The sequence below is a fragment of the Haliotis rubra genome, unplaced genomic scaffold, assembly GCF_003918875.1.
Source record: "Haliotis rubra isolate DU_JTF1 unplaced genomic scaffold, ASM391887v1 Scf1605, whole genome shotgun sequence".
In the NCBI taxonomy this organism is placed as follows: domain Eukaryota; kingdom Metazoa; phylum Mollusca; class Gastropoda; order Lepetellida; family Haliotidae; genus Haliotis; species Haliotis rubra.
Window position 1 is genome coordinate 25,558 of NW_025765565.1, and position 23,090 is coordinate 48,647.

The 23,090-nt window shown below is 42.7% G+C and overlaps 2 protein-coding genes, 1 long non-coding RNA gene and 1 pseudogene across 3 annotated transcripts; 2 read left to right on the forward strand and 2 right to left on the reverse strand.

The window, feature by feature from the left end:
- Window positions 1–261: 261 nt before the first annotated feature.
- Window positions 262–1,259, reverse strand: LOC124271493. Its single transcript, XR_006897054.1, has 2 exons — window positions 988–1,259; window positions 262–603 (listed from the first exon to the last, which is right to left on the reverse strand). It is a non-coding gene; the product is annotated as an uncharacterized LOC124271493 (long non-coding RNA).
- A 1,041-nt stretch (window positions 1,260–2,300) lies between these two features.
- Window positions 2,301–16,392, reverse strand: LOC124271496. Its single transcript, XM_046706649.1, has 8 exons — window positions 16,108–16,392; window positions 6,607–6,768; window positions 6,216–6,308; window positions 6,040–6,066; window positions 5,486–5,539; window positions 5,262–5,360; window positions 4,655–4,727; window positions 2,301–3,990 (listed from the first exon to the last, which is right to left on the reverse strand). The coding sequence occupies exons 1-8, from the start codon at window positions 16,202–16,204 to the stop codon at window positions 3,873–3,875; spliced, it is 723 nt and encodes a 240-aa protein (XP_046562605.1). The 5' UTR covers window positions 16,205–16,392; the 3' UTR covers window positions 2,301–3,872.
- LOC124271498 lies at window positions 15,766–15,890 on the forward strand (annotated as a pseudogene).
- Window positions 16,393–19,455: 3,063 nt separating the features above from the next.
- LOC124271494 (involucrin-like) lies at window positions 19,456–21,035 on the forward strand. Its single transcript, XM_046706647.1, has 2 exons — window positions 19,456–19,515; window positions 20,022–21,035. The coding sequence occupies exons 1-2, from the start codon at window positions 19,456–19,458 to the stop codon at window positions 21,033–21,035; spliced, it is 1,074 nt and encodes a 357-aa protein (XP_046562603.1).
- Window positions 21,036–23,090: the final 2,055 nt, after the last annotated feature.

The following is a 23,090-nucleotide window of genomic DNA, read 5'->3' on the forward strand; positions in this document are numbered from 1 at the left end:
CACAACATCGTATAACCATGTCTTGTTCGTTTCAGTTTTTTCCACTAAGGAAAAGGGTGTATACTTTCTTTTGGCTGTCAGTATTTAAATAAACGCCCCACCGAGATATCCAGTAACCTTGTGTAATTGAAACTGTGTAGTGGTCATAATCTCTGATTAATTGTGTGCAACAGTGATTTGTCTTGCTCAGAGCGGATTATTTGCAGGCTACTAGGAGACGGCTGAAATATTTCTGACTGTGAAAATGATCATAGAGCACACTTCAATTTTGACACTTTATTCAATACATTAGAAATATTTCGCTATGGATTCCAAAGCGATATTGAAAATAGTGCCTATGACTACGCTTATAAATACATGCTTGTATCAGATAAAACACTTACACCTAGTGTCGTCATTGGTTTCAGTGATCACTTCGTGTATTTTCTAGAGAACACCTGGTGTCATCATTGGTTTCAGTGGCCACTTCATGTATTCTCTCTAGAGAGCACCTGGTGTCATCACTGGTTTCATTGACCATGTATTCTCTAGAGAGTACCTGGTGTCAGCACCTGGAGTCATCACTAGTTTCAGTGGCCACTTCATGTATTCTCTAGAGAGCACCTGGTGTCATCATTGACCGCCTCCATGGTGTAGTGGTTAGAGCGTCCGCCCGGAGAGCGGAAGGTTGCGGGTTCGATCCCCGACCGCGTCATACCAAAAGACGTTACCATATGGTACTTGTTGGTCCCTGCCTGGCGTTGGGCATTAATGGGTACAACAAGGACTGGTCGGCTCTGAGTCAGTATACTGTCTCTGAGTGGGGTATTCATGCTTCACTGTGGCATGGTACCTCACTGGGCTGGCACAATAAAACCAGCTTAAGTCTGGGCTAGTACAAGCCGCCGCAGCCGCACATACACATACACACGCATGCACGTCGTCGTCACATCAGCGAAATATTCTCAAGCACGACATTAAACCCAATTTCACCTAATCTCATCTCACCTGGAGTCATCACTGGTTTCAGTGACCACTTCATATATTCTCTAGAGAACACCTGGTGTCATCACTGGTTTCAGTGGCCACTTCATGTATTCTCTAGAGAATACCTGTTGCCATCACTGGTTTCAATGGTCATTTCATGTATTCCCATAGAACACCTGGTGTCAGTACTGGTTTCAGTGGCCACTTCATGAATTCTCCAGTGAACACCTGGTGTCGTTGCTGATTTCACTTCTTCTACTACTTCTACTACTACTACTATTCCTCTTACTACTCCTACTACTCCTACTACTCCTAGTCCTACTCCTACTACTACTCCTACTACTACTACTACTCCTACTACTACTACTCCTACTTCTCCTACCAGTACTACTCCTACTACTCCTACTACTACTCCTACTCCTTACTACTACTACTACTCCTACTACTACTACTACTACCACTACTACTACTCCTACTACTACTACTACTGCTCCTACTACTACTACCCCTTCTTCACTACTACTCCTACTGCACTACCCTCCTGCTACTACTCTACTACCCTGCTGGCTGCTCCTACTACTCCTACTGGCTCCTACTACTCCTACTACCCCTCCTCAATACTGCTCCTACTACTACTACTACTACACCTACTACTACTCCTACTATTACTACTCCTACTACTCCTACTACTACTACTCCTACTACTACTCCTCCTACTACTACTACTTCTCCTACTACTCCTCCTACTACTACTGCTCCTACTACTACTACTACTACTACTCCTACTACTCCTCTTACCACCACCGACACTACTACCACTATTGCTGCTGCTAGAACTACTATCACTACTACTTCTGCTAGTGCTACTACTATCTTTACTACTACTACTGCTACTACTGTTGCTGCTGCCATTGCTACTGCTGCTCTAACTACTGCTACTAATATTGCTGCTGCTTGACCCACTTTAGCACAAGCGCTGTTCTTCACTACTACTTATCTCTACTACCACTTCTGCTTCTACTACTACTACTACATGCTCAGATCGGACACCCTTTAATTTAACCCCACTTTACCATCTTTACTCTCCTAATTAATTACTAATTACCATTAATTCCCACTTCCATCACTTCACTTCATCCACGATGCTGCTAATCATTGGATTGTCTGGTCCAGACTGGATTATTTACAGACACCACTTTACTATGCCATATAGCTGGAATATTGCTGAGTGCGGCGTAAAACTAAACTCACTCACTCCACTCCTGCTGCTACTGCTATAACTTACTATAACTGCTGCTACTAATATTGCTGCTGCTACTACAACTGCTATTGTTCCTACTACTGCAACTACTACTGCTGCTGCTACTACTGCTGTTATTACTTCTACTATACCTACTACTACTACAATTACTACTACAGCTACTGCTGACGCAATTTCAACTAAAAAACTACTACAATTGCTATATTTATCACTACCCGTGCTGATGCAACCATCCGATTCTATCCGCGACCTCCCGGTCAGACACTGCGTTGTTGAATTACAAAATAAGAACCCAAATATCAGCCCAATTTTGGTTTGTATTAATACAGACAACAGGGTATACCAGGCTGCATTAGTATTGAAGTTTTAGAATACCGTCAAACAATACCGCCCAATACAGCCCAATACAGCCCAAAACAATGCAAGGATCCAAACCATGGAATGCACCCCAAAACAATTCAAAGCGATCTGATATAACTACCCAAACACTAGAATGCAAACCAAAGAAATAGAAGCGTATCTGATAGGAATCTGATGCGATGACCTAAACAATGAAACAATATCAAACTTAATTCTAGACAACAGACAATAGAATCCCCCAAACAATAGAAGGCCCCCAAAGCAATTCAAGGCAATCGGATGTAATTGCCCAAACAATGAAAGGCGAGTCAAAATCAATACATGGTCACATGATGGAATCACTCAGACAACAGAAGGCAATTCAAGGCACAGATGATCCAAGGCAATCCAAGGCAAATCGATACGGTCACCTAAAGCAGTTAAGGTAATCTGATGCAATGACCCAATCAGTTGCAACCCAACGCACTTCATGACAAGCTGGTGAAAGTACTCCAACAATAATTGCCAACCCCTCTACAGTCATATGCAATAATCCATAGCCAATACAGGCAATCCGCTGCAGTTGCCCAGAACGGTTCAAGGTAATCTGACGCTAACAATCGAAGACAAAACAATTGCAATCCGATACAATGACCCAAAAACTCGAAAGTCACCAAAAGCAATTCAAGGGACAAGGACAAAAATGATCCAAAGTATTGGAGCCAATCCCAAAGCAATTCGAAGCAAAGAGATACAATGTTCTAAAGCAAATAGAAGCATTTCACTTAACACATTCCCAGCAATCTGTTGCCGTGACCTTGACAATGAAGTACAATCCCGTATCAATTAAAAATAAAACGACCCAAAGCAAGCCATTGCAGTCGTCCAAAGCAGTTCAAGGCAATCTAACGCCACGACCCAAACCACATAAAGAAATTCGAAAACAATCAAAGGCAACCCCAGATCACATATATGCACTGCCAATTCGGTCCTGTCACCCATAGGAGTCCAAGGCAATCTGATGAAATGAGAAATGTCCCAAACAAACTAAGGCAAACCCAAAGCAATTGAAGGCAATCAAGTTCAATGACATTCCAGATTTGGAAACATTCATGGAAAAGAGACTTAATCGTACATATTCGTAATCGTACACATAATGGTGTATATTTTATACATGTTCTTTTTACGGACACCGGGTCTTTGTTGGGTTTAATCATAATAAAACACCTTATTTGAACAGCAACAGATTGCAGTTCCTATTTTCACGTTTCTCCAGGAATTGGCATCAAGCTGAGTCTCGTGAGTGTTACATAGGGGTGTCGTCATTGTTGCCACCGTTTTCTGTCAGAGCCTCTCCTTCGTTCTTCTGACGAACCACATCGACGTTCTTCAGGGTAACATTTTCTTCTTTCTTCGCTGTGCAACTGAAACAATATAAGGTCCTCCGTATCATGTCGTGTTGTTTTCAGTGCTCCCACAGACCGACGTTGGATAGTAAATATCCCGTGTCTGTCTGTGTCTAGCTATCGCTCTATTTACAGCAGAACTGAAATATAATATAGATGAATTCCAAACGGTACACAATTTAAACTGTGACCAGAAGAATTATTAGTTTTGATCCAAAGTACAGGTATTCAGGGTAGCCTGATGGTAATAGCGTTCATTCGTGACGCAGAAGAGCCGCGTCCGATTCCAGGTACAATGTGTGAAGCCCCAACCTGGTGTCCCGCGCTGTGATATTGCTGGGATATTGCGAAAAGCGGCGTTAAACCATACTCACTCACTCGCTCACTCACTCACATGATAATATTCGGTACATTGTTCACGCTGTAGTATCACTGGAGAAATAACTAAACGAAAACAAGTTGCAAGTTTTTATTCACTACTCTCCTAGTAACGTCACGGAGGCTAAAAATTGAGAACACGAGTCAAATATTTAAACAGTCTGGATTTAGATACATAGACGAAAAGAACCAACGAATAACGTCTCCCTTTGCAGTGCCACGTGGACAAATATCTAAACAGACTGTTTTTATGATGACTTTTTCAAACGTCGTCAGTTTGCGGAATCAGTACCGTTGCACTCACCGTTTGATGACGACAGCCGCGACGACACAGACCACAATGACACAGACAGCCACTGCGACGATCAGGTAAACGGCTACAACAATACCAGGATGTAATGAATACAAGGGGATAATAATGGGAAGTGTATCAGATCAATCAATCTATCTATTTATCTGTCTATCTATCATCCATGCGTCCATTAAATCTATCTATCTATCCATCCATTATTCTATCTATCTATCTCTATATCTATCATCATCCATCCATCCATTAATCTATCTATCTATCTATCCATCCATTAATCTATTTATCTATCTGAGGTTTGTTTTACGCCGCACTATCACGGCGGGGGAACAGCAGATACGGGCTTTACACAATACCCATGTGGGGAATCGAACCTGGTCTTCGGCGCGACGAGCGAACGCTTTAACAACTAGGCTACCCCACCGCCCCACTGCTTGCAACAAGAAGCGTTTGTTGCAGTACAGTGAATTACAAGGGCAATGTTGCAAGATTTATAGCCAACTGGAACATTGATGCTATGAGGAGGTAGGAAATGTATTACATATCTCGGAAGGATGAGTGGAAAAGATATGGATTTCTTTTTTTCAGTATCCTTTCATCAAACCTGTAGTTGAGAGTCCTTTAGATCTAGGATCAGAGCGACTTGTTGTGTTTGTCGTCGCCGTTGTCTCTGACATCCCTGGAGCTGTTGACGACATAGGTGCTACCACAGAAGGAAAACAAACGATATAAGAAAGTATACTCGATTAATCAGTATATATGTAAACAGTTATGGTATGAGAGGAAGATTTTCCAGTTGATTGTGATAGCTAAATAAGCCTTACTTACACACTGAAGTTTCTTTTCTTTGACACGGGACATAGATGGGCCAGGTACGTGTGTCTGTATTAACAGAAGTATAAACATGAACACGACTTTAAACATAAACGTGACAATATATATGAACATGAACCATGATCCAAATGTTATGACAGTTGTAAAAAGGTTCCATTTTTCTAGTTTGCTTTCTTCGCAACGTCTGTAATCCCTTCTACAGCTATTGTTTATTTTAACAATGTCTATACTGCAAATAATCGAGTCTTGGCGAGACAATCGAGTGACTAACAACATGAGCATCGATCTACGCAGTTGGGATACGATGACATGTGGTCAACCAAGTCATAGTTTGCAAGCATAGGTTACTGAGGTCCAATTCTAGCCCGGATCTTCACGAGTCTAAAATGATCACATAAAACACGATGACACTTAAAGGAACACAGCTACAACGGAGAGGAACCACTTAGAGCCGAAGAGGTGGTAATCTGCATTACGTTCACACATGACTTGATGAATTGTAATATGATGTTAGTTATAAAAATGATAAATTACAAAAAATTACGAACCATTCTTCAACAGTTCTTCTTCCATTGCTGCAAAAGAGAATGGATATGACAAGGAATTCATAGTCGTTAATTTGCTTCAGATGATTTACACAGTATTGTTGTGGTTTATCCAGAAGTTCACACCATCTTTTCATTCCATATAACTCTATGCCATGAAGTGGAACAAAATAACTCACTGGCTTTACGTATGCAAAGATAATAGTGTTGTTCGCCGCAGCTCGCCGCGGTGAATGTCCCGTTCTTTAGAATTTTACACTCCTCTGGATAACCTGAAAAAGTATGACATACAACTGTGAAACAACGAGTGACATACATGTATATCGCATCCTCAGTACACAAACATGGATACATGTCAATGATGTAAAAAAGCGGGTTTCTGTCGAAAAATAGCTAACGTACATACTGTCATCTGTAAAGAGGCATGTATGTAAGCTGTGTACACTAAACACAGACAGCGTGTCAGTGATTTACATATCATTAATAAACCCATGCAAGAGGATATATGTAATATGATGGAAAAAAGGCTTTATATAATCGAACTGTAAATAACTGAAATGAGAATTTTACCACTAATCCATATCGATCCATGCTTTGCTTCGGCTTCTATTGCAAAACGACTGGCCAGTTTTAAGTCATTTATGATTAAAATGTGCATTCCTTGTTCGATGCACGTGTTTGTGGCCTTGGAGTTATTTTCAGGCTTGCAAGACGACTGGACAGCTATATGTGCTGCAAAAAGAGCGAGGAAACAAAATATTTGAAGTGTTTCATAACGTTTACATTTTACACAATCACTGGTCAACGAGCTACGAGGATCTGAGAATCGTGTTCCCCGAGCAAACCTTAGACCGTTTGACAGAATGATTCAGGAAGGATGGGGCAGGACAATTCACGGAGGGATAGATATTTTGGGAAATGTTGTTCCATCTGTTATCCATTGTAATTCTTAGAAAGAAAATGAAGGTAACGTTTAACACATTAGTAAATGTATTTTGTTCAGATGACGTAATCTGATCATTCCGTGACAATGAGAGTGAACGTCTGAGTGAGTGAGTGGTGCTTTACGCCACTTTTAGCAATGATTTTCTGAATTCTTTCTTCTTGTTCCCTAATGAAAAATATACCGGTAGGCTGAATGGATTTGAACTTAAACTTACTGTAAATATTTGAAGCTTGTAAGTGTGATTGGTGCGTGAATGTGTTGTCGTGTCTGGTGTTGTTGTTTTGTGCTTTTTTAGAAAAATCCTAATTTTCCTGTGATCAGTTAATCTTCTTGCAAAGGACCTTAGAGTTTCCTGATTCTACGGACGTTTCTGTATCAGGGGAAGCAGGAAATACAAATTATCAATTATAAAAAAAAATTCCATCAATATCATGGCGGGAGATACCAGAAACGGGCTTCACATATTGTTCCCATGTGGGGAATCGAACCCGGGCTTTCGAGCCTTCGAGCGAACGCTTTAAACCACTGTGCTACCCCACCGCCCCTATGACCTCAGGTACGGTACAAGAGACGGCATTCATGCTTTCAACAGTTAATCGATGCTGGTTATATCCTTTAAATGAATAAACAACATCAAGAAAGAGCCACGTGTGAAACTGTCGAATTATTAAACTCTATTATTCTACATTCCACGCTCGATCGAGAGTAGTCACTAACAGTAAAATGCTACGAACACTAGTATATCATTTCTGAAGGAGACACCCATTACAACATTCAGTGAACGTACTCAAGCGTATTTGTTAAGAATTCTCTAGGACAGTTCCGCCTGAGGATTATTAAATATAGGACGGTGGGTCTTGTCATGATTTGTCTAACTTTACTTCGTTCCCCATTATCACAGATGGTCCTATAATCGGATCTGCAGATACTGCAGTAGCTTTTCGAAGTTTGTACCGTTATGGAGCGGATCCGGGATTTTGAAGGGGTGGGAGTGGGGTTGGGGCGTGGGTGGCTGGGTATGCACATACGTCATGAAGTCCAAAGTTTAGGGGAACATGCTCCTCAGGGGAATCATTTTCGACGAAGAAGGGGGGTCGGCAGGCAGGGGGTCCCGTTATTCAAAGCTCTGTTATTAATTATGTGGTGGACAGGAAGGTTTTGACACCGTGGTTGTGAATAAGCAGCAAAACAGGTAAAGCGATACATGTATTGGAACTGAGTATGATCTTCACTGCTAATAACTTCCAAAGGGACAAAGTAGGTCCATGGTTGAAATTGTGTTATTTATACATAATACTCTTTTAAAGTATGGTCTCTCAGAGTTCCCAGTAGGGTACACGATACAGTACGTCGAAACTGAGTTTGTTCAGTACACAGCTCCATACTCCTGACCAAATAATATAATATATTACATAATATTTATGTAAATGCAATCATTTCGATAAATGTCATCCACCCGCAAATTACTCGTAAAATCGCAGTTCTCTATGACACTACCCTGTTCGACCCTTCACTGCCTAAGTTTTAAAATAGTTTTATAAAGGAATATTTGCGTGATAACGATTTGAAGCACTGTACGGAAACTGATACCTAGTTATGAAGTTATGAAGACAGCGCGCTCTGACCTACTTGCACCTATGACGTCACAATAGACATGACACTACAGCAAACTGTGTGTGATGTCATGTTGATCTTATTGGCTTCAAGACTCAAATTTCAATATGAGTAAGTTTTAAACCATGTTATGTGTTGGTAACAGCAAGTCAAAATATTGATTACATAACAGTCTCGTTTCCTGCTGACTGGGTTCCGTCCTATTGTGCAACTTAGTACAATAGCCAGTCCAATATTTTGAGACCAACTCTTTCAACTGGATATTTTAATATAAATCAGTATTACCTGTTACATCTAATCACTTGTAAATTGCAACACTACGCTCCTTCTACCCCTTGCAAACACGTAGCTTGCTCTGTCGTACAGCGTGCCCTGACAAACGGAAATCTGGAAATCGTGGAAATCTCAAAATGAGGCTAGGCCGCAAGACTGACTGAGTTTGGTTTTACGCCGCTTTAAGCAATATTCCAGCAACATCACGGCGAGGGACACCAGAAATGGGCATCACACATTGTACCCATGTGACGAGCCAATGCCTTAACCACTAGGCTACCCCACTCGGCCGCAAGAAATGTTTTGCGGTCTTTTACGGCCTTGATATTATATCAATCACATTGTATTTACAAAAATCCACTTAATAAGCGTATAAAACACATAGTAGATGTAACCAGTGAGGCAGATGAATTGGGAATCATTTTACGACCTCATCAGACAGGGACAGTCTGTGACGTCTTAGTTGACGTCATGCTGGCTAAGCCTCGCCATATAATATAGAAATATGATTTCTTTAAGGTTTCACATTCAAATTCATTTGTAAATACCATTTTCTTGCGAAACAAGGAATTTGAATTTGGTGTTGATTGTAGTGTCTCTTTTCACTTTTCACTTTCACATGAGAAAATGACCGCCTCCGTGGTTTAGTGGTTAGAGCGTCCGCCCCCGAGAGCGGAAGGTCGGGGCTTTGATCCCCGACCTTGTCATACCAAAAGACGTTAAAATATGGTACTTGTTGGTCCCTGTCTGGCGCTCGGCATTAATGGGTACAACAAGAACTGGTCGGCTCGGAGTCAGTATAAAGTGTCTGAGTGGGGGTATTCATGCTTCACTGCGACATGGTATCTCAGTGGGCTAGTACAAGCAGCCGCACATACACATACACACGCATGCACGTCGTCATATGAGCGAAATATTCTCAAGCACGACGTTAAACCCAATTCCACCACCACCACATGAGAACATTCGGATCAGCTGAAAAGTGGGTCATTGTCTGAATTGGTTCATGACCCTCATGTTTCGGTTTGTAATTAAAATCATTTTACCCCGGAAGAAAGGATATGCATGATGTGTAAGTTAAAGATGAAATGAGATAAGTTTCATTTCCTTCTCATCTGTCCCCACCGTAAACATATGATGGAGTATGCCTTCATAACTACGTTTTAGCAATTCCGTGGCGAATAATTTGTTTAATAATTTTAAACATTTTAAAACTCGATTTAACTATAATATGTCCACCATACAATGTAAACCACATCAAAATAAAAAGAAATACATAAATTGTATGTCAATAAATAAATACCAAAATATAAATGATCGTGGTCACAAAAAAGCCCACAGTACGAACCCTGCAGTATTATAGATTATGTTTATGAATTACTATCAGACAGTGATATGTCAATGTATACCATTAAAAAAATGTAGGGGATATTCCATTTTGCGAACATACCACTCGCCTGCCAGTGCATATGAGAAAAAGTAATATATACTACCCGTCACATGTTAAGACTCACTTAAAGCACTTACTATATGTTATGCATATATATATGGTTACTTCGAAGAGAAATTTCTCCACTAACTTGGGGGAACCAACTGCAAACCTTATGCAGATAAATTGCATGAGGATCATGCATCAAATTGCTGAAAAGCATGTGCAAATATCGTGCATGTGAACAGCTGCGTTTTTGTGTAAAGTTTTGTTAAGAATTCGCCAATTTTCACCGAGATTCATCATTTATTGAACCTATGACACTAACTTTATCAACGTTACGATTTTGTTGTACAATACATCAGTTCATGTGTAAACAGTACCTTTAAACAGTATGGAATATTTTGCAAAATCTAGGTCAGAACAGTTGACTGAAGTAAGTGGCTACATTTACACTAGTGAGTCTAAACTTTTGATGGGTAGTATATATCCACACGGATGAAAACTTTCCAAAGGAATGGAATAAAATGTCACATTTCCCTTACTTTCTCTTCATCATTTGTTTCCTTTATTGCTTCATCATTTGCATTTTATCATCTTGCAAATCCAATATACCCAAGTGTTTTTGAATGGTATATATCAACCAGTGTATATAGGACCAGTGTTCGATCTCGACTGAATCATAGACAAATGTTTTCAAATCACTATCAGATATCAGTGTATGTAAAGCACCACCAATATAATATACTCTCCCAAAAAAGAAACGCATATATGAATTTCAACTGTATTTTTATGTTTATTTTGAAACATCTTGTATGCGTTATGAGTGAATGAAATATAGCGAAATTGCACACTGAGAATGCAGACATCCGTCATTGGCACCAACTCGAGGAAAGTCAGTTTGAGTGTCACATGAAGACGTGTGGTGGCGCTGAAGTCCAATACCTCGTGTGACTACCGTGGGCATCCAGAACTGCACGGCATCGCCTCGGCATCGAACGAATAAGTCTCAGAATCTCGTGTTGCCCAATCGCAGCCCACTCTGCCTGTAGTGCCTGTGCGAGTTGCTGAAGTGTCTGGGACTGAGGGTTACGGCGTGGCACCCGTCTGTCCATGGCATCCCACAGATGTTCGATCGGGTTTAAGTCCGGTGATCTTGAGGGCCAGGGGAGCACATTGATGTTGTGGTTCTGGAAGAAGTCTTTAGTTTGACGTGCTGTGTGGGGCCTGGCATTCTCCTGTTGAAACAACTCCCTCTGGCGATCAATGATTGGAAGGAGGTGTGGGCGTAGGATTTCGTCACAGTACCGTTGAGCTGTCAGGTTGCCCTGGATCATCACCAAATCACTTCTCCTACGGCAGGTGATCGCTCCCAACATCATAACAATGCCCCAGCCGAATCTGTCCACCTGGGGAACACAAGCGTCGGTGAAACGTTCACACCGACGTCTGTACACCCGCTTTCTTCCATTGCGTTATTCCAATAGAAATCGTGATTCATCACTGAACCAGATTCTACGCCAATTCGGTAGGTTCCAGGCCTGAACGTTGGTGCACCATTGAACTCGATGTCGACGATGTTGTTGTCGAAGCACAGGGCCAAAATAAGGTCTTCTGGCACGTAAACCAGCCTCTCTCAACCTGTTCTTGACGGTCTGTGCAGAAAGCCTCCTCAATCCGGGTATTTGTCGAGCGGTACTGGTCGCCGTAGCTGTTCGATGACGCAGGTGATGTACCTGGATGTAGCGATCCTGCGCCGTAGTGGTCGCTCGAGGTCGCCCACTACGATGGGCATCTGCTACCGAATTCTGCCGGCGATATCTCTACCAGAGCCTTGAAATAGTGCTTTGGTGAACATTAATACGTCGTGCAACAGCACGTTGAGACTCGCCAGCTTCAAGCAAACCAATGGCGGTATGACGGTTGGCTTCACTTAGACGTGGCATTTTGCGTTCGTCAACAATATTCTAAATACAGTGAATTATCGACAGACAGCGATCAACCTTTTATACACATCATTGAGACTACCTGATCCCAAACTCTCACGTGCATTGCATGTGAATTGTGTATTCTGTGACACTACACGCCGAAATTGAAAATCATGTGTTGTACACAACCTGTGTACAACAATCATGCTATTAAATACGGGTATTTTACGAATGATGCGTTTTCTTGTGATGTTTCAAAACATCAACACCATAGGACTCATAAACAGAGCAAAACCTTTTGTAAAATGAATCACGTTTTAATTCATTGCTGCATGAAATTGCTATTTTCATGATGCGTTTCTTTCTTGGGAGAGTATATACTTACAGTACGGACTTCTCACCTTCCAGTAAAGGAACAGTGTGAGTGAGTATGTTTGGTTTTACGTCGCTTTTAGCAACATTTCAGCAATATCACGACGGGGAACACCAGAAATTGGATTCATTGTCCCCGTGTGTTGAATCGAACCCGAGTCTTCGGTGTGAAGAGCGAACGCTTTAACCATAAGGCTACCCCATCGCCCCTAAGTGAAAAGAAGTTACATGATTAAGGGAATCACGTTTGTATGTGCGCTCGTCTGATGTTACCAGCTGTCAGAAACCAAGTTCTTCCTGTTGAAACTTTAGGGAATAGAAAACGTTTCACACTCGTGTTGAGAAATACGTTATTTTTTTAATTATGCCCAATTTATGTTGGATGCAAGCGGAGACAGGTCGTTAACATTGACCACGAACCTCACGAGTACCTGCTAAGAAAAGTAGGTTCGAACCCACGTTCAAATGTAAAACGCCATGCATAACGGGCGCATGTCTGCAAAAATAAATACGGCTCTTTAGACGACTTCATTGTATAACCCGTTTACCTCATGTACACAATGGTCTAATCATTCACCAATAGCTTCACAGAACACAAACGAAATCCACAACCATGAGAAATCTCTGCTTAAATCAGAAACCATTTTACTGTTTCTACTTTGTCATAAGCGCGTGATAATGAATCCTTGCCAGGTGGTGATGACACCTGGTGTTTTGGACACCAGGATAGCCCAGTGGTTAACGTTTTCCTCGTCAAGTGTGATGACACCTGGTGTTTGACACAGAGAAGCCCAGTGGTTAACGCGTTCCTCGTCAAGTGTGATGACACCTGGTGTTTGGCACAGAGAAGCCCAGTGGTTAACGCGTTCCTCGCCAAGTGTGATGACATCTGGTGTTTTCGACACAGAGAAGCCCAGTGGTTACTGCGTTCCTCGTCAAGTGGTGATGACACCTGGTGTTTGACATAGAGAAGCCCAGTGGTTAATGCGTTCCTCGTCAAGTGTGATGACACCTGGTGTTTGACATAGAGAAGCCCAGTGGATAACGCGTTCCTCGTCAAGTGGTGATGACACCTGGTGTTTGACACAGAGAAGTCCAGTGGTTAACGCGTTCCTCGTCAAGTGGTGATGACACCTGGCGTTTGACACAGAGAAGCCCAGTGGTTAACACGTTCCTCGTCAAGTGGTGATGACACCTGGCGTTTGACACAGAGAAGCCCAGTGGTTAATGCGTTCCTCGTCAAGTGGTGATGACACCTGGTGTGTGACATAGAGAAGCCCAGTGGTTAACGCGTTCCTCGTCAAGTGGTGATGACACCTGGTGTTTGACATAGAGAAGCCCAGTGGTTAACGCGTTCCTTGTCAAGTGTGATGACACCTGGTGTTTGACACAGAGAAGTCCAGTGGTTAACGCGTTCCTCGTCAAGTGGTGATGACACCTGGTGTTTGACACAGAGAAGCCCAGTGGTTAGCGCGTTCCTCGTCAAGTGGTGATGACACCTGGTGTTTGACACAGAGAAGCCCAGTGGTTAATGCGTTCCTCGTCAAGTGGTGATGACACCTGGTGTTTGACACAGAGAAGCCCTGTGGTTAACGCGTTCCTCGTCAAGTGGTGATGACAACTGGTGTTTGACACAGAGAAGTCCAGTGGTTAATGCGTTCCTCGTCAAGTGGTGATGACACCTGGTGTTTGACATAGAGAAGCCCAGTGGTTAACGCGTTCCTCGTCAAGTGGTGATGACACCTGGTGTTTGACACAGAGAAGTCCAGTGGTTAACGCGTTCCTCGTCAAGTGGTGATGACACCTGGTGTTTGACACAGAGAAGCCCAGTGGTTAATGCATTCCTCGTCAAGTGGTGATGACACCTGGTGTTTGACACAGAGAAGCCCAGTGGTTAACGCGTTCCTCGTCAAGTGGTGATGACACCTGGTGTTTGACACAGAGAAGTCCAGTGGTTAACGCGTTCCTCGTCAAGTGGTGATGACACCTGGTGTTTGACATAGAGAAGCCCAGTGGTTAACGCGTTCCTCGTCAAGTGGTGATGACACCTGGTGTTTGACACAGAGAAGTCCAGTGGTTAACGCGTTCCTCGTCAAGTGGTGATGACACCTGGTGTTTGACACAGAGAAGCCCAGTGGTTAACGTGTTCCTCGTCAAGTGGTGATGACACCTGACGTTTGACACAGAGAAGCCCAGTGGTTAATGCGTTCTTCGTCAAGTGGTGATGACACCTGGTGTTTGACACAGAGAAGCCCAGTGGTTAACGCGTTCCTCGTCAAGTGGTGATGACAACTGGTGTTTGACACAGAGAAGCCCAGTGGTTAATGCGTTCCTCGTCAAGTTGTGATGACACCTGGTGTTTGACACAGAGAAGCCCAGTGGTTAATGCGTTCCTTGTCAAGTGGTGATGACACCTGGTGTTTGACACAGAGAAGCCCAGTGGTTAATGCGTTCCTCGTCAAGTGTGATGACACCTGGTGTTTGACACAGAGAAGCCCAGTGGTTAACGCGTTCCTCATCAAGTGGTGATGACACCTGGTGTTTGACACAGAGAAGCCCTGTGGTTAACGCGGTCCTCGTCAAGTGGTGATGATACCTGGTGTTTGACACAGAGAAGCCCAGTGGTTAACGCGTTCCTCGTCAAGTGTGATGACCCCTGACGTTTTGACGGTAGGGTAGCCCAGTGGTTAACGCGTTCCTCGTCAAGTGTGATGACACCTGGTGTTTTGGACACCATGGAAGCCCAGTGGTTAACGCGTTCTTCGTCAAGTGTGGTGACATCTGAAGTTTTGACGGTAGGGTAGCCAGTGGTTAGCACGTTCCTCGTCAAGTGTGATGACGCCTGAAGTTTTGACGGTAGGGTAGCCAGTGGTTAACGCGTTCTTCGTCAAGTGTGGTGACATCTGAAGTTTTGACGGTAGGGTAGCCAGTGGTTAACACGTTCCTCGTCAAGTGTGATGACGCCTGAAGTTTTGACGGTAGGGTAGCCAGTGGTTAACGCGTTCCTCGTCAAGTGGTGATGACACCTGACGTTTTGACGGTAGGGTAGCCCAGTGGTTAACGCGTTCCTCGTCAAGTGTGATGACACCTGGTGTTTTAGACACCAGGGTACCCCAGTGGTTAACGCGTTCTTTCGTCACGCCGGGTTGTATTTCCCACATGGGCACAAGATCATACTTTTAGGGATCATGTCTATAGTATGCGTCACTATGATTTCTGGTAAAACTGACACTCTATCAAAACACGAGGACGATATGAAAGTTATATGAGGACGATATAATATCGTCCTGAGGCGCTTTTCTGGTCTATCGTTATTATTAAATTATTATTAATATTACTAATATTAGTTTAATACTGCCAAAAACTGAGTCAAACCTTGCTTCCCCAACTAGGTTTGCAAAGAGGTGGATGTGATTAATCGAGCAAAACCGAGTCGTGACACCTCAGTAACCAACACCCCCACGAAGGACAATCATAATTAATCCAGTTCTCATATATATGTTTCCTACCGTGTTGTGTGACACACTCCTGCCAACAGAGAACCAGCACCACCACCATCCCAGACACAACGTGAGATGCCCGTTGTGTTGTCCGAGCTGATGCCATGGTCTACGTCTCGCTACAGCTACGTCTACTCGACTGTCCCAACTGAGATATATGTCCAGGTACTCCAGCTTCCTGCTACGCTCAATAACATTACCAGGACACGCCAGTGTGAATGTGAATCAGATCTGAAATGATCTTTGAAAGAACACTGGCGGTGCGAAACTGGCTTGATGATTAGGACTGAGGTCACTCGGGTTGTAATGACACATACCCGGTAGAATGAGAGCGGAAGGAAACATTTTGGCTAAATATGAGGGGTGTACAACTTGTACATTCAAAGGCAAAACTACTTGTAATAAGTGATAAATATTATTAATAACACTTTGTAACAACAATAGATACACAATAGCTATAAAATGTCAAGAGAACAATGTCTTGATTAACTGTCAAAACAGTTTTCAGCGTAACTTCAAAAGCATGAACAGGTCCTTATCATAATATGATGTAATTTATGTGCTTGCTTTGAATGGATTTACCTTCTAAGTTTAAGTAAATTACCTTAGATCAAAGCCTTGTTCTTGTAAGATTACAAAATCTCTTAAACCATCGCTCTTGACATATTTCCAGTTTAAATTCCCAAACTGTTACAACTGTTGAACAAAGTCTTATTCTTAAAACACACCTGATAACAGTCATTATGATTTGTAAAAGTCCCCGTTTCATATATGCAGACGTCTCCCGTCTCAGTATTGCTGGAATATAGCTTAAGGTGACGTAAAACATACTCACTCACTCCGCTATGCATAATCTATGGAAAATAGATGGCCCCGTTAGACTAATGGTAAAATATTAGGTTAGAATCGGGATTCGAACCCACAATCAGAGATATCCAGGGTGCCCAAGGGATGCAACTCGGTCCCGTTGTCATTTTGTTAGCAAAAGTGTATATTACCCTGTTACACTCTCTCTGACCAAATAATGTTACAATGTTGATACTGTGCAAACCTTTTGGAGCTTTATGCATGTACATGTACATTGTATATATTGTATATATGTGGAGCACGGTGGTGTAGTGGTTAGCATGCTGGCCTCTAACGCCAAAGGCCCAGGTTCGAATCCAGGTGGAGACACCAAAATTTGTTACCAGGGTCTCATATTGTGTTGTGTCCATGGGCAAGGCACTTCGTCCACATTGCACGTCCACTCAGCTGTTCAAAATCGGTACCTTGGAAGTGGATGTACGGACCTATAAGGTCGTGCGAAGCGCTTAGTAGGGTAAGAATGTAACACGTTGTGTTGGATTCTAGGCGCAAAAATTAGCATTATTATTATTAAGTTTCTTTTTCAACGATAGCTATTTGCTATAATAAAAGACATAATTGTGTGAGGTCATGTGAAATTGGGTTTAACATAGTACTTGAGAATATTTCGCTCATATGACGACGTGCATGCGTGTGTATGTGTATGTGCGGCTGCTTGTACTAGCCCACACTGAAGCTAGTTTTATAGTGCCGCAGTGAAGCATGAATACCCCACTCTGACACATTATACTGACTCCGAGCCGACCAGTCCTCGTTGTACCCATTAATGTAGAGCGCCAGTCAGGGACCAACAAGTACCATATTTTAACGTCTTTTGGTATGACGCGGTCTGGGGTCGAGCCCGTAACCACTACACTACGGAGGCGGTCATATAGCTGTTTGCGATGTGGTGAATCATCTGTCATGTAACATGTTGTTGTTTCTCTTTCCGCAGTTTAACAATGCTTCTTCACCTGAACTGTTTTTGAATGTGTTTTCATTTCCGTGATCTTATAAAACGACACGAATGCATTTTGTAGTCACTTATGTTGTTAGTCAGAAAAGGGCCGGTGCGAAACTCTTTGTTCAAAGTTTATATTTAGAAAAGGATCGTGAATTGCAGAAATTTCAGCGCTCCACTGCACACAGGCGTTATGGCAATGCTACATCATGTACACACAATTTGACAATGACACATTACCGACACACGATATGACCATGGTACACTACATGATAGGACAATGGTACAATATGCTCACAAGCTATCATATATGACAATGAAGTATCTCTCTCACACACACGCAATGAGACCGCCTCAGTGGTGTAGTGGTTAGAGCGTCCGCCCGGAGAGCGGAAGGTCACGGGTTCGTTCCCAGACCGCGTCATACCAAAACCAAAAGACGTTAAACCATGGTACTTGTTGGTCCTGCCTGTCGCTCGGCATTTATGGGTACAACGAGGACTGGTCGGCTCCGAGTCAGTATAATGTGTCTGAGTGGGGTATTCATGCTTCACTGCGGCACTATAAAACCAGCTTCAGTGTGGGCTAGTACAAGCAGCCGCACATACACATACACACGCATGCACGTCGTCATATGAACGGAATATTCTCAAGCACGACGTTAAACCCAATTTCAACTCAACTCACGCACAATGATCATCAAGCATTACACACACACACACGCTATGACCATCAAACGTTACACACACACACACACACGATATTGCCACCAAGCATTACACACACACGCTATGACCATCAATTATTACACACACACGATATTGCCATCAAACATTACACACACACACACGCTATGACCATCAAACATTACACACACACGATATTGCCATCAAGCATAACACACACGCGCGCTATGACCATCAAACATTACACACACACACGATATTGCTATCAAGCATTAAACACACACACGATATTGCCATCAAACATTACACACACACACGCTATGACCATCAAGCATTACACACACACACGCTATGACCATCAAACATTACACACACACACACGATATTGCCATCAAACATCACACACACACACACACACACGCTATGACCATCAAGCATTACTCACACACACACACACACACACACACACACACACACGCTATGACCATCAAACATTACACATACACACGATATTTCCATCAAACATTACACCCCTTCGCATTGAAACTAAAATTATGGTAGTTCAATCCAATACTGAAACATCACAGTCTTCCGCAACACGGAAACAGTACACAGTCCTGCATAATAGAAAACCATTAGAGACATTCCACCGAACATTATAACGTTAGGGGAAGGTGCGGTGGGGGTAGCCAAGTGGTTAAAGTGTTCGCTCGTCAAGCCAGATACCCGGGTTTGATTCTCCACATGGGTACAATATGTGAAGCCCATTTCTGGTGCCCCCCCGCCGTGATATTGCTGGAATATTGCTAAAAGCGGCGTAAAACTAAACTCACTCACTCCAACCATTGAAAACACTAAGCTAACATGCTGTACTCAGGCGATCATGACACACTACATAAGATGAGGATGCTGACCTACCTGAAAGTGATCTATGCCGGTTTCCTTCAAACGCAGGGTTCAAAATTTTATTTAAATATATCCAGTGGGCCAGTGTCATTAGACAAGCAGACTCGCTTTTTCTGAGAAAAGCACAGTAATTTCATAAACAATGGAGGCGTTCGTTTGTCACGCCGAAGACCCGGGTTCGATTCCCCACATGGGTACAATGTGTGAAGCCTATATCTGGTGTCCCCCCAGCGTGATATCGCCGGAATATTGCTAAAAGCGGCGTAAATCTGAACACCCTCACTCACTGATTACCAATGTGTTAAGTTAGTTAAGGTCCCTTCTTCTGATTTCAAAACGACAATGCCAAGAAGATCTGAATGATGATTTCGAAAACTGTAAACTTACAATATTCCATGCACCTAATTTCCAGAAGTCTGTTAGCTTTAAGTTCCCTTTGCCTAATATGGCAAGAATAGTATCGAATATATGCGACCTCAAATTTAGTTTAAATAGCAAGGTCACTCAGATGTATATGCCCCCAGAGTAACTTAGGGCTCGATGATGAAGAGCAACAAGTTATATGTCCCCAGAGTAACTTAGGGCTCGATGATGAAGAGGAACAAGTTATATGTCCCCAGAGTAACTTAGGGCTCGATGATGAAGAGGAAAAAGTTATATGTCCCCAGAGTAACTTAGGGCTCGATGATGAAGAGGAACAAGTTATATGTCCCCAGAGTAACTTAGGGTTCGATGATGAAGAGGAACAAGTTATATGTCCCCAGAGTAACTTAGGGCTCGATGATGAAGATGAACAAGTTATATGTCCCCAGAGTAACTTAGGGCTCGATGATGAAGAGGAACAAGTTATATGTCCCCAGAGTAACTTAGGGCTCGATGATGAAGAGGAACAAGTTATATGTCCCCAGAGTAACTTAGGGCTCGATGATGAAGAGGAACAAGTTATATGTCCCCAGAGTAACTTAGGGCTCGATGATGAAGAGGAACAAGTTATATGTCCCCAGAGTAACTTAGGGCTCGATGATGAAGAGGAACAAGTTATATGTCCCCAGAGTAACTTAGGGCTCTATGATGAAGAGGAACAAATTATATGTCCCCAGAGTAACTTAGGGCTCGATGATGAAGAGGAACAAGTTATATGTCCCCAGAGTAACTTAGGGCTCGATGATGAAGAGGAACAAGTTATATGTCCCCAGAGTAACTTAGGGCTCGATGATGAAGAGGAACAAGTTATATGTCCCCAGAGTAACTTAGGGCTCGATGATGAAGAGGAACAAGTTATATGTCCCCAGAGTAACTTAGGGCTCGATGATGAAGAGGAACAAGTTATATGTCCCCAGAGTAACTTAGGGCTCGATGATGAAGAGGAACAAGTTATATGTCCCCATGGTAACTTAGGGCTCGATGATGAAGAGGAACAAGTTTTATGTCCCCAGAGTAACTTAGGGCTCGATGATGAAGAGGAACAAGTTATATGTCCCCAGAGTAACTTAGGGCTCGATGATGCAAGAGGAACAAGTTATATGTCCCCAGAGTAACTTAGGGCTCGATGATGAAGAGGAACAAGTTATATGTCCCCAGAGTAACTTAGGGCTCGATGATGAAGAGGAACAAGTTATATGTCCCCATGGTAACTTAGGGCTCGATGATGAAGAGGAACAAGTTATATGTCCCCAGAGTAACTTAGGGCTCGATGATGAAGAGGAACAAGTTATATGTCCCCAGAGTAACTTAGGGCTCGATGATGCAAGAGGAACAAGTTATATGTCCCCAGAGTAACTTAGGGCTCGATGATGAAGATGAACAAGTTATATGTCCCCAGAGTAACTTAGGGTTCGATGATGAAGAGGAACAAGTTATATGTCCCCAGAGTAACTTAGGGCTCGATGATGAAGAGGAACAAGTTATATGTCCCCAGAGTAACTTAGGGCTCGATGATGAAGATGAACAAGTTATATGTCCCCAGAGTAACTTAGGGTTCGATGATGAAGATGAACAAGTTATATGTCCCCAGAGTAACTTAGGGTTCGATGATGAAGAGGAACAAGTTATATGTCCCCAGAGTAACTTAGGGCTCGATGATGAAGAGGAACAAGTTATATGTCCCCATGGTAACTGAGGGCTCGATGATGAAGAGGAACAAGTTATATGTCCCCATGGTAACTTAGGGATCATCATATCAACTTCTAAAATTCTTCTTGAAGAAGTTAAAAGGCCAATATGTTCAAGCATCAGACACAAAAACTCAACTCAGTAAGAAAGCAGCAGATTCCAGTATACGTCCCCATCAGCAAGATGCAGGAAATAGATATGATCATAACTGGAAGAAAGGCAGGGAGGTTACTAAGGACGAACCTACTTACTTCCGCTTAAAAAAGGAAGCGCTCTATTGCTCCTGAATGCCATTTTATATGTCACGTTAACGTTCGGTGTGAGTGTTCGCTATCTTTTGACTGGTTTGTAAAAATATCTGTTTGCTTTTTTTTGTTTTCAGGGGGTGCTGGGGTAGCCTGATCTGAAATCATTCCCTCATCATGCCGAAAACCCGGGTTCGATTCCACACTTGGGTACAATGTTTGAAACCCATTTCTGGTGTCCCCGCCGTGATATTGCTGGAATATTTCTAAAAGCGGTGTAAACCCAACTCACTTTTTAACTCTGGTCATGTTCCACATGCTGTGTTCCACCAATAACACTTGCAATAACTTTTCAAATGAGCATTATTATCATACATATTACCATACACAAGCTGAACTTGAGTATAGTCCTGTTTGCGGGCAACATACTATGGGGCGCTTAACCTTTTTTCACCAGTTTTGTACATCCATTAGGTTTGTACTAATACGCTTGACACTATTTACTTTCCATATTTAGTTAACTTGTAGTGATGTAACGAAAATATTAACTTAATTTCAGGTACTTTTCTCCATGTTGCATGAATATTTGAGATAGGTAAGGTCAACCGAATTGTCCGAAACACAAAGGTGAGCACAATAACAGTCGTCCATTGTTTAAACGGGTGAGTTAGTACAGCCATGCTCCACCTAGGTCCCGATCCACGAATCGTTCGTAACGTTACGACCTGTCGTAACTCTATAGTTTATCATGACGTATAATGCTACGAATTCTTTCTGGATCGAGACCCATGCCTCAAGAGCTGTGCATATCAAATGATCGTTTCTGAACAATTTCTATTTCCCTGATCTCTGCAGTGAGTCACTCAGTCAACATGACACTGCAGTGACGTGTGTATTCAATTGGGTTCACCGTGTATTTGTTGTGAGAAGTGGATGGAGCGGATGTGGTGGGTCAGAGACCGTGCACATTCGTATTATCCTGTCCGACGGTACTGGCGTGATACCAGCGGTGAGGTGAAGAGTGGTGTTATAGATATCAAGCGTTTGAAACCTATTCACAAAACATGAATGTTTGTGAAATTACGGAGTTCGCGCTATTTCAGTCTTAGTTGCAGTGTTATAGCATCCGCATCCTGAATAATGACAGACTGTTCTGACAGGATTCAGTACTTTGGACGAACCGGACGTGTGCAAAGTCAAGTCGGCCGCTTTGGTAGCGTCACGTTATTTGGTATA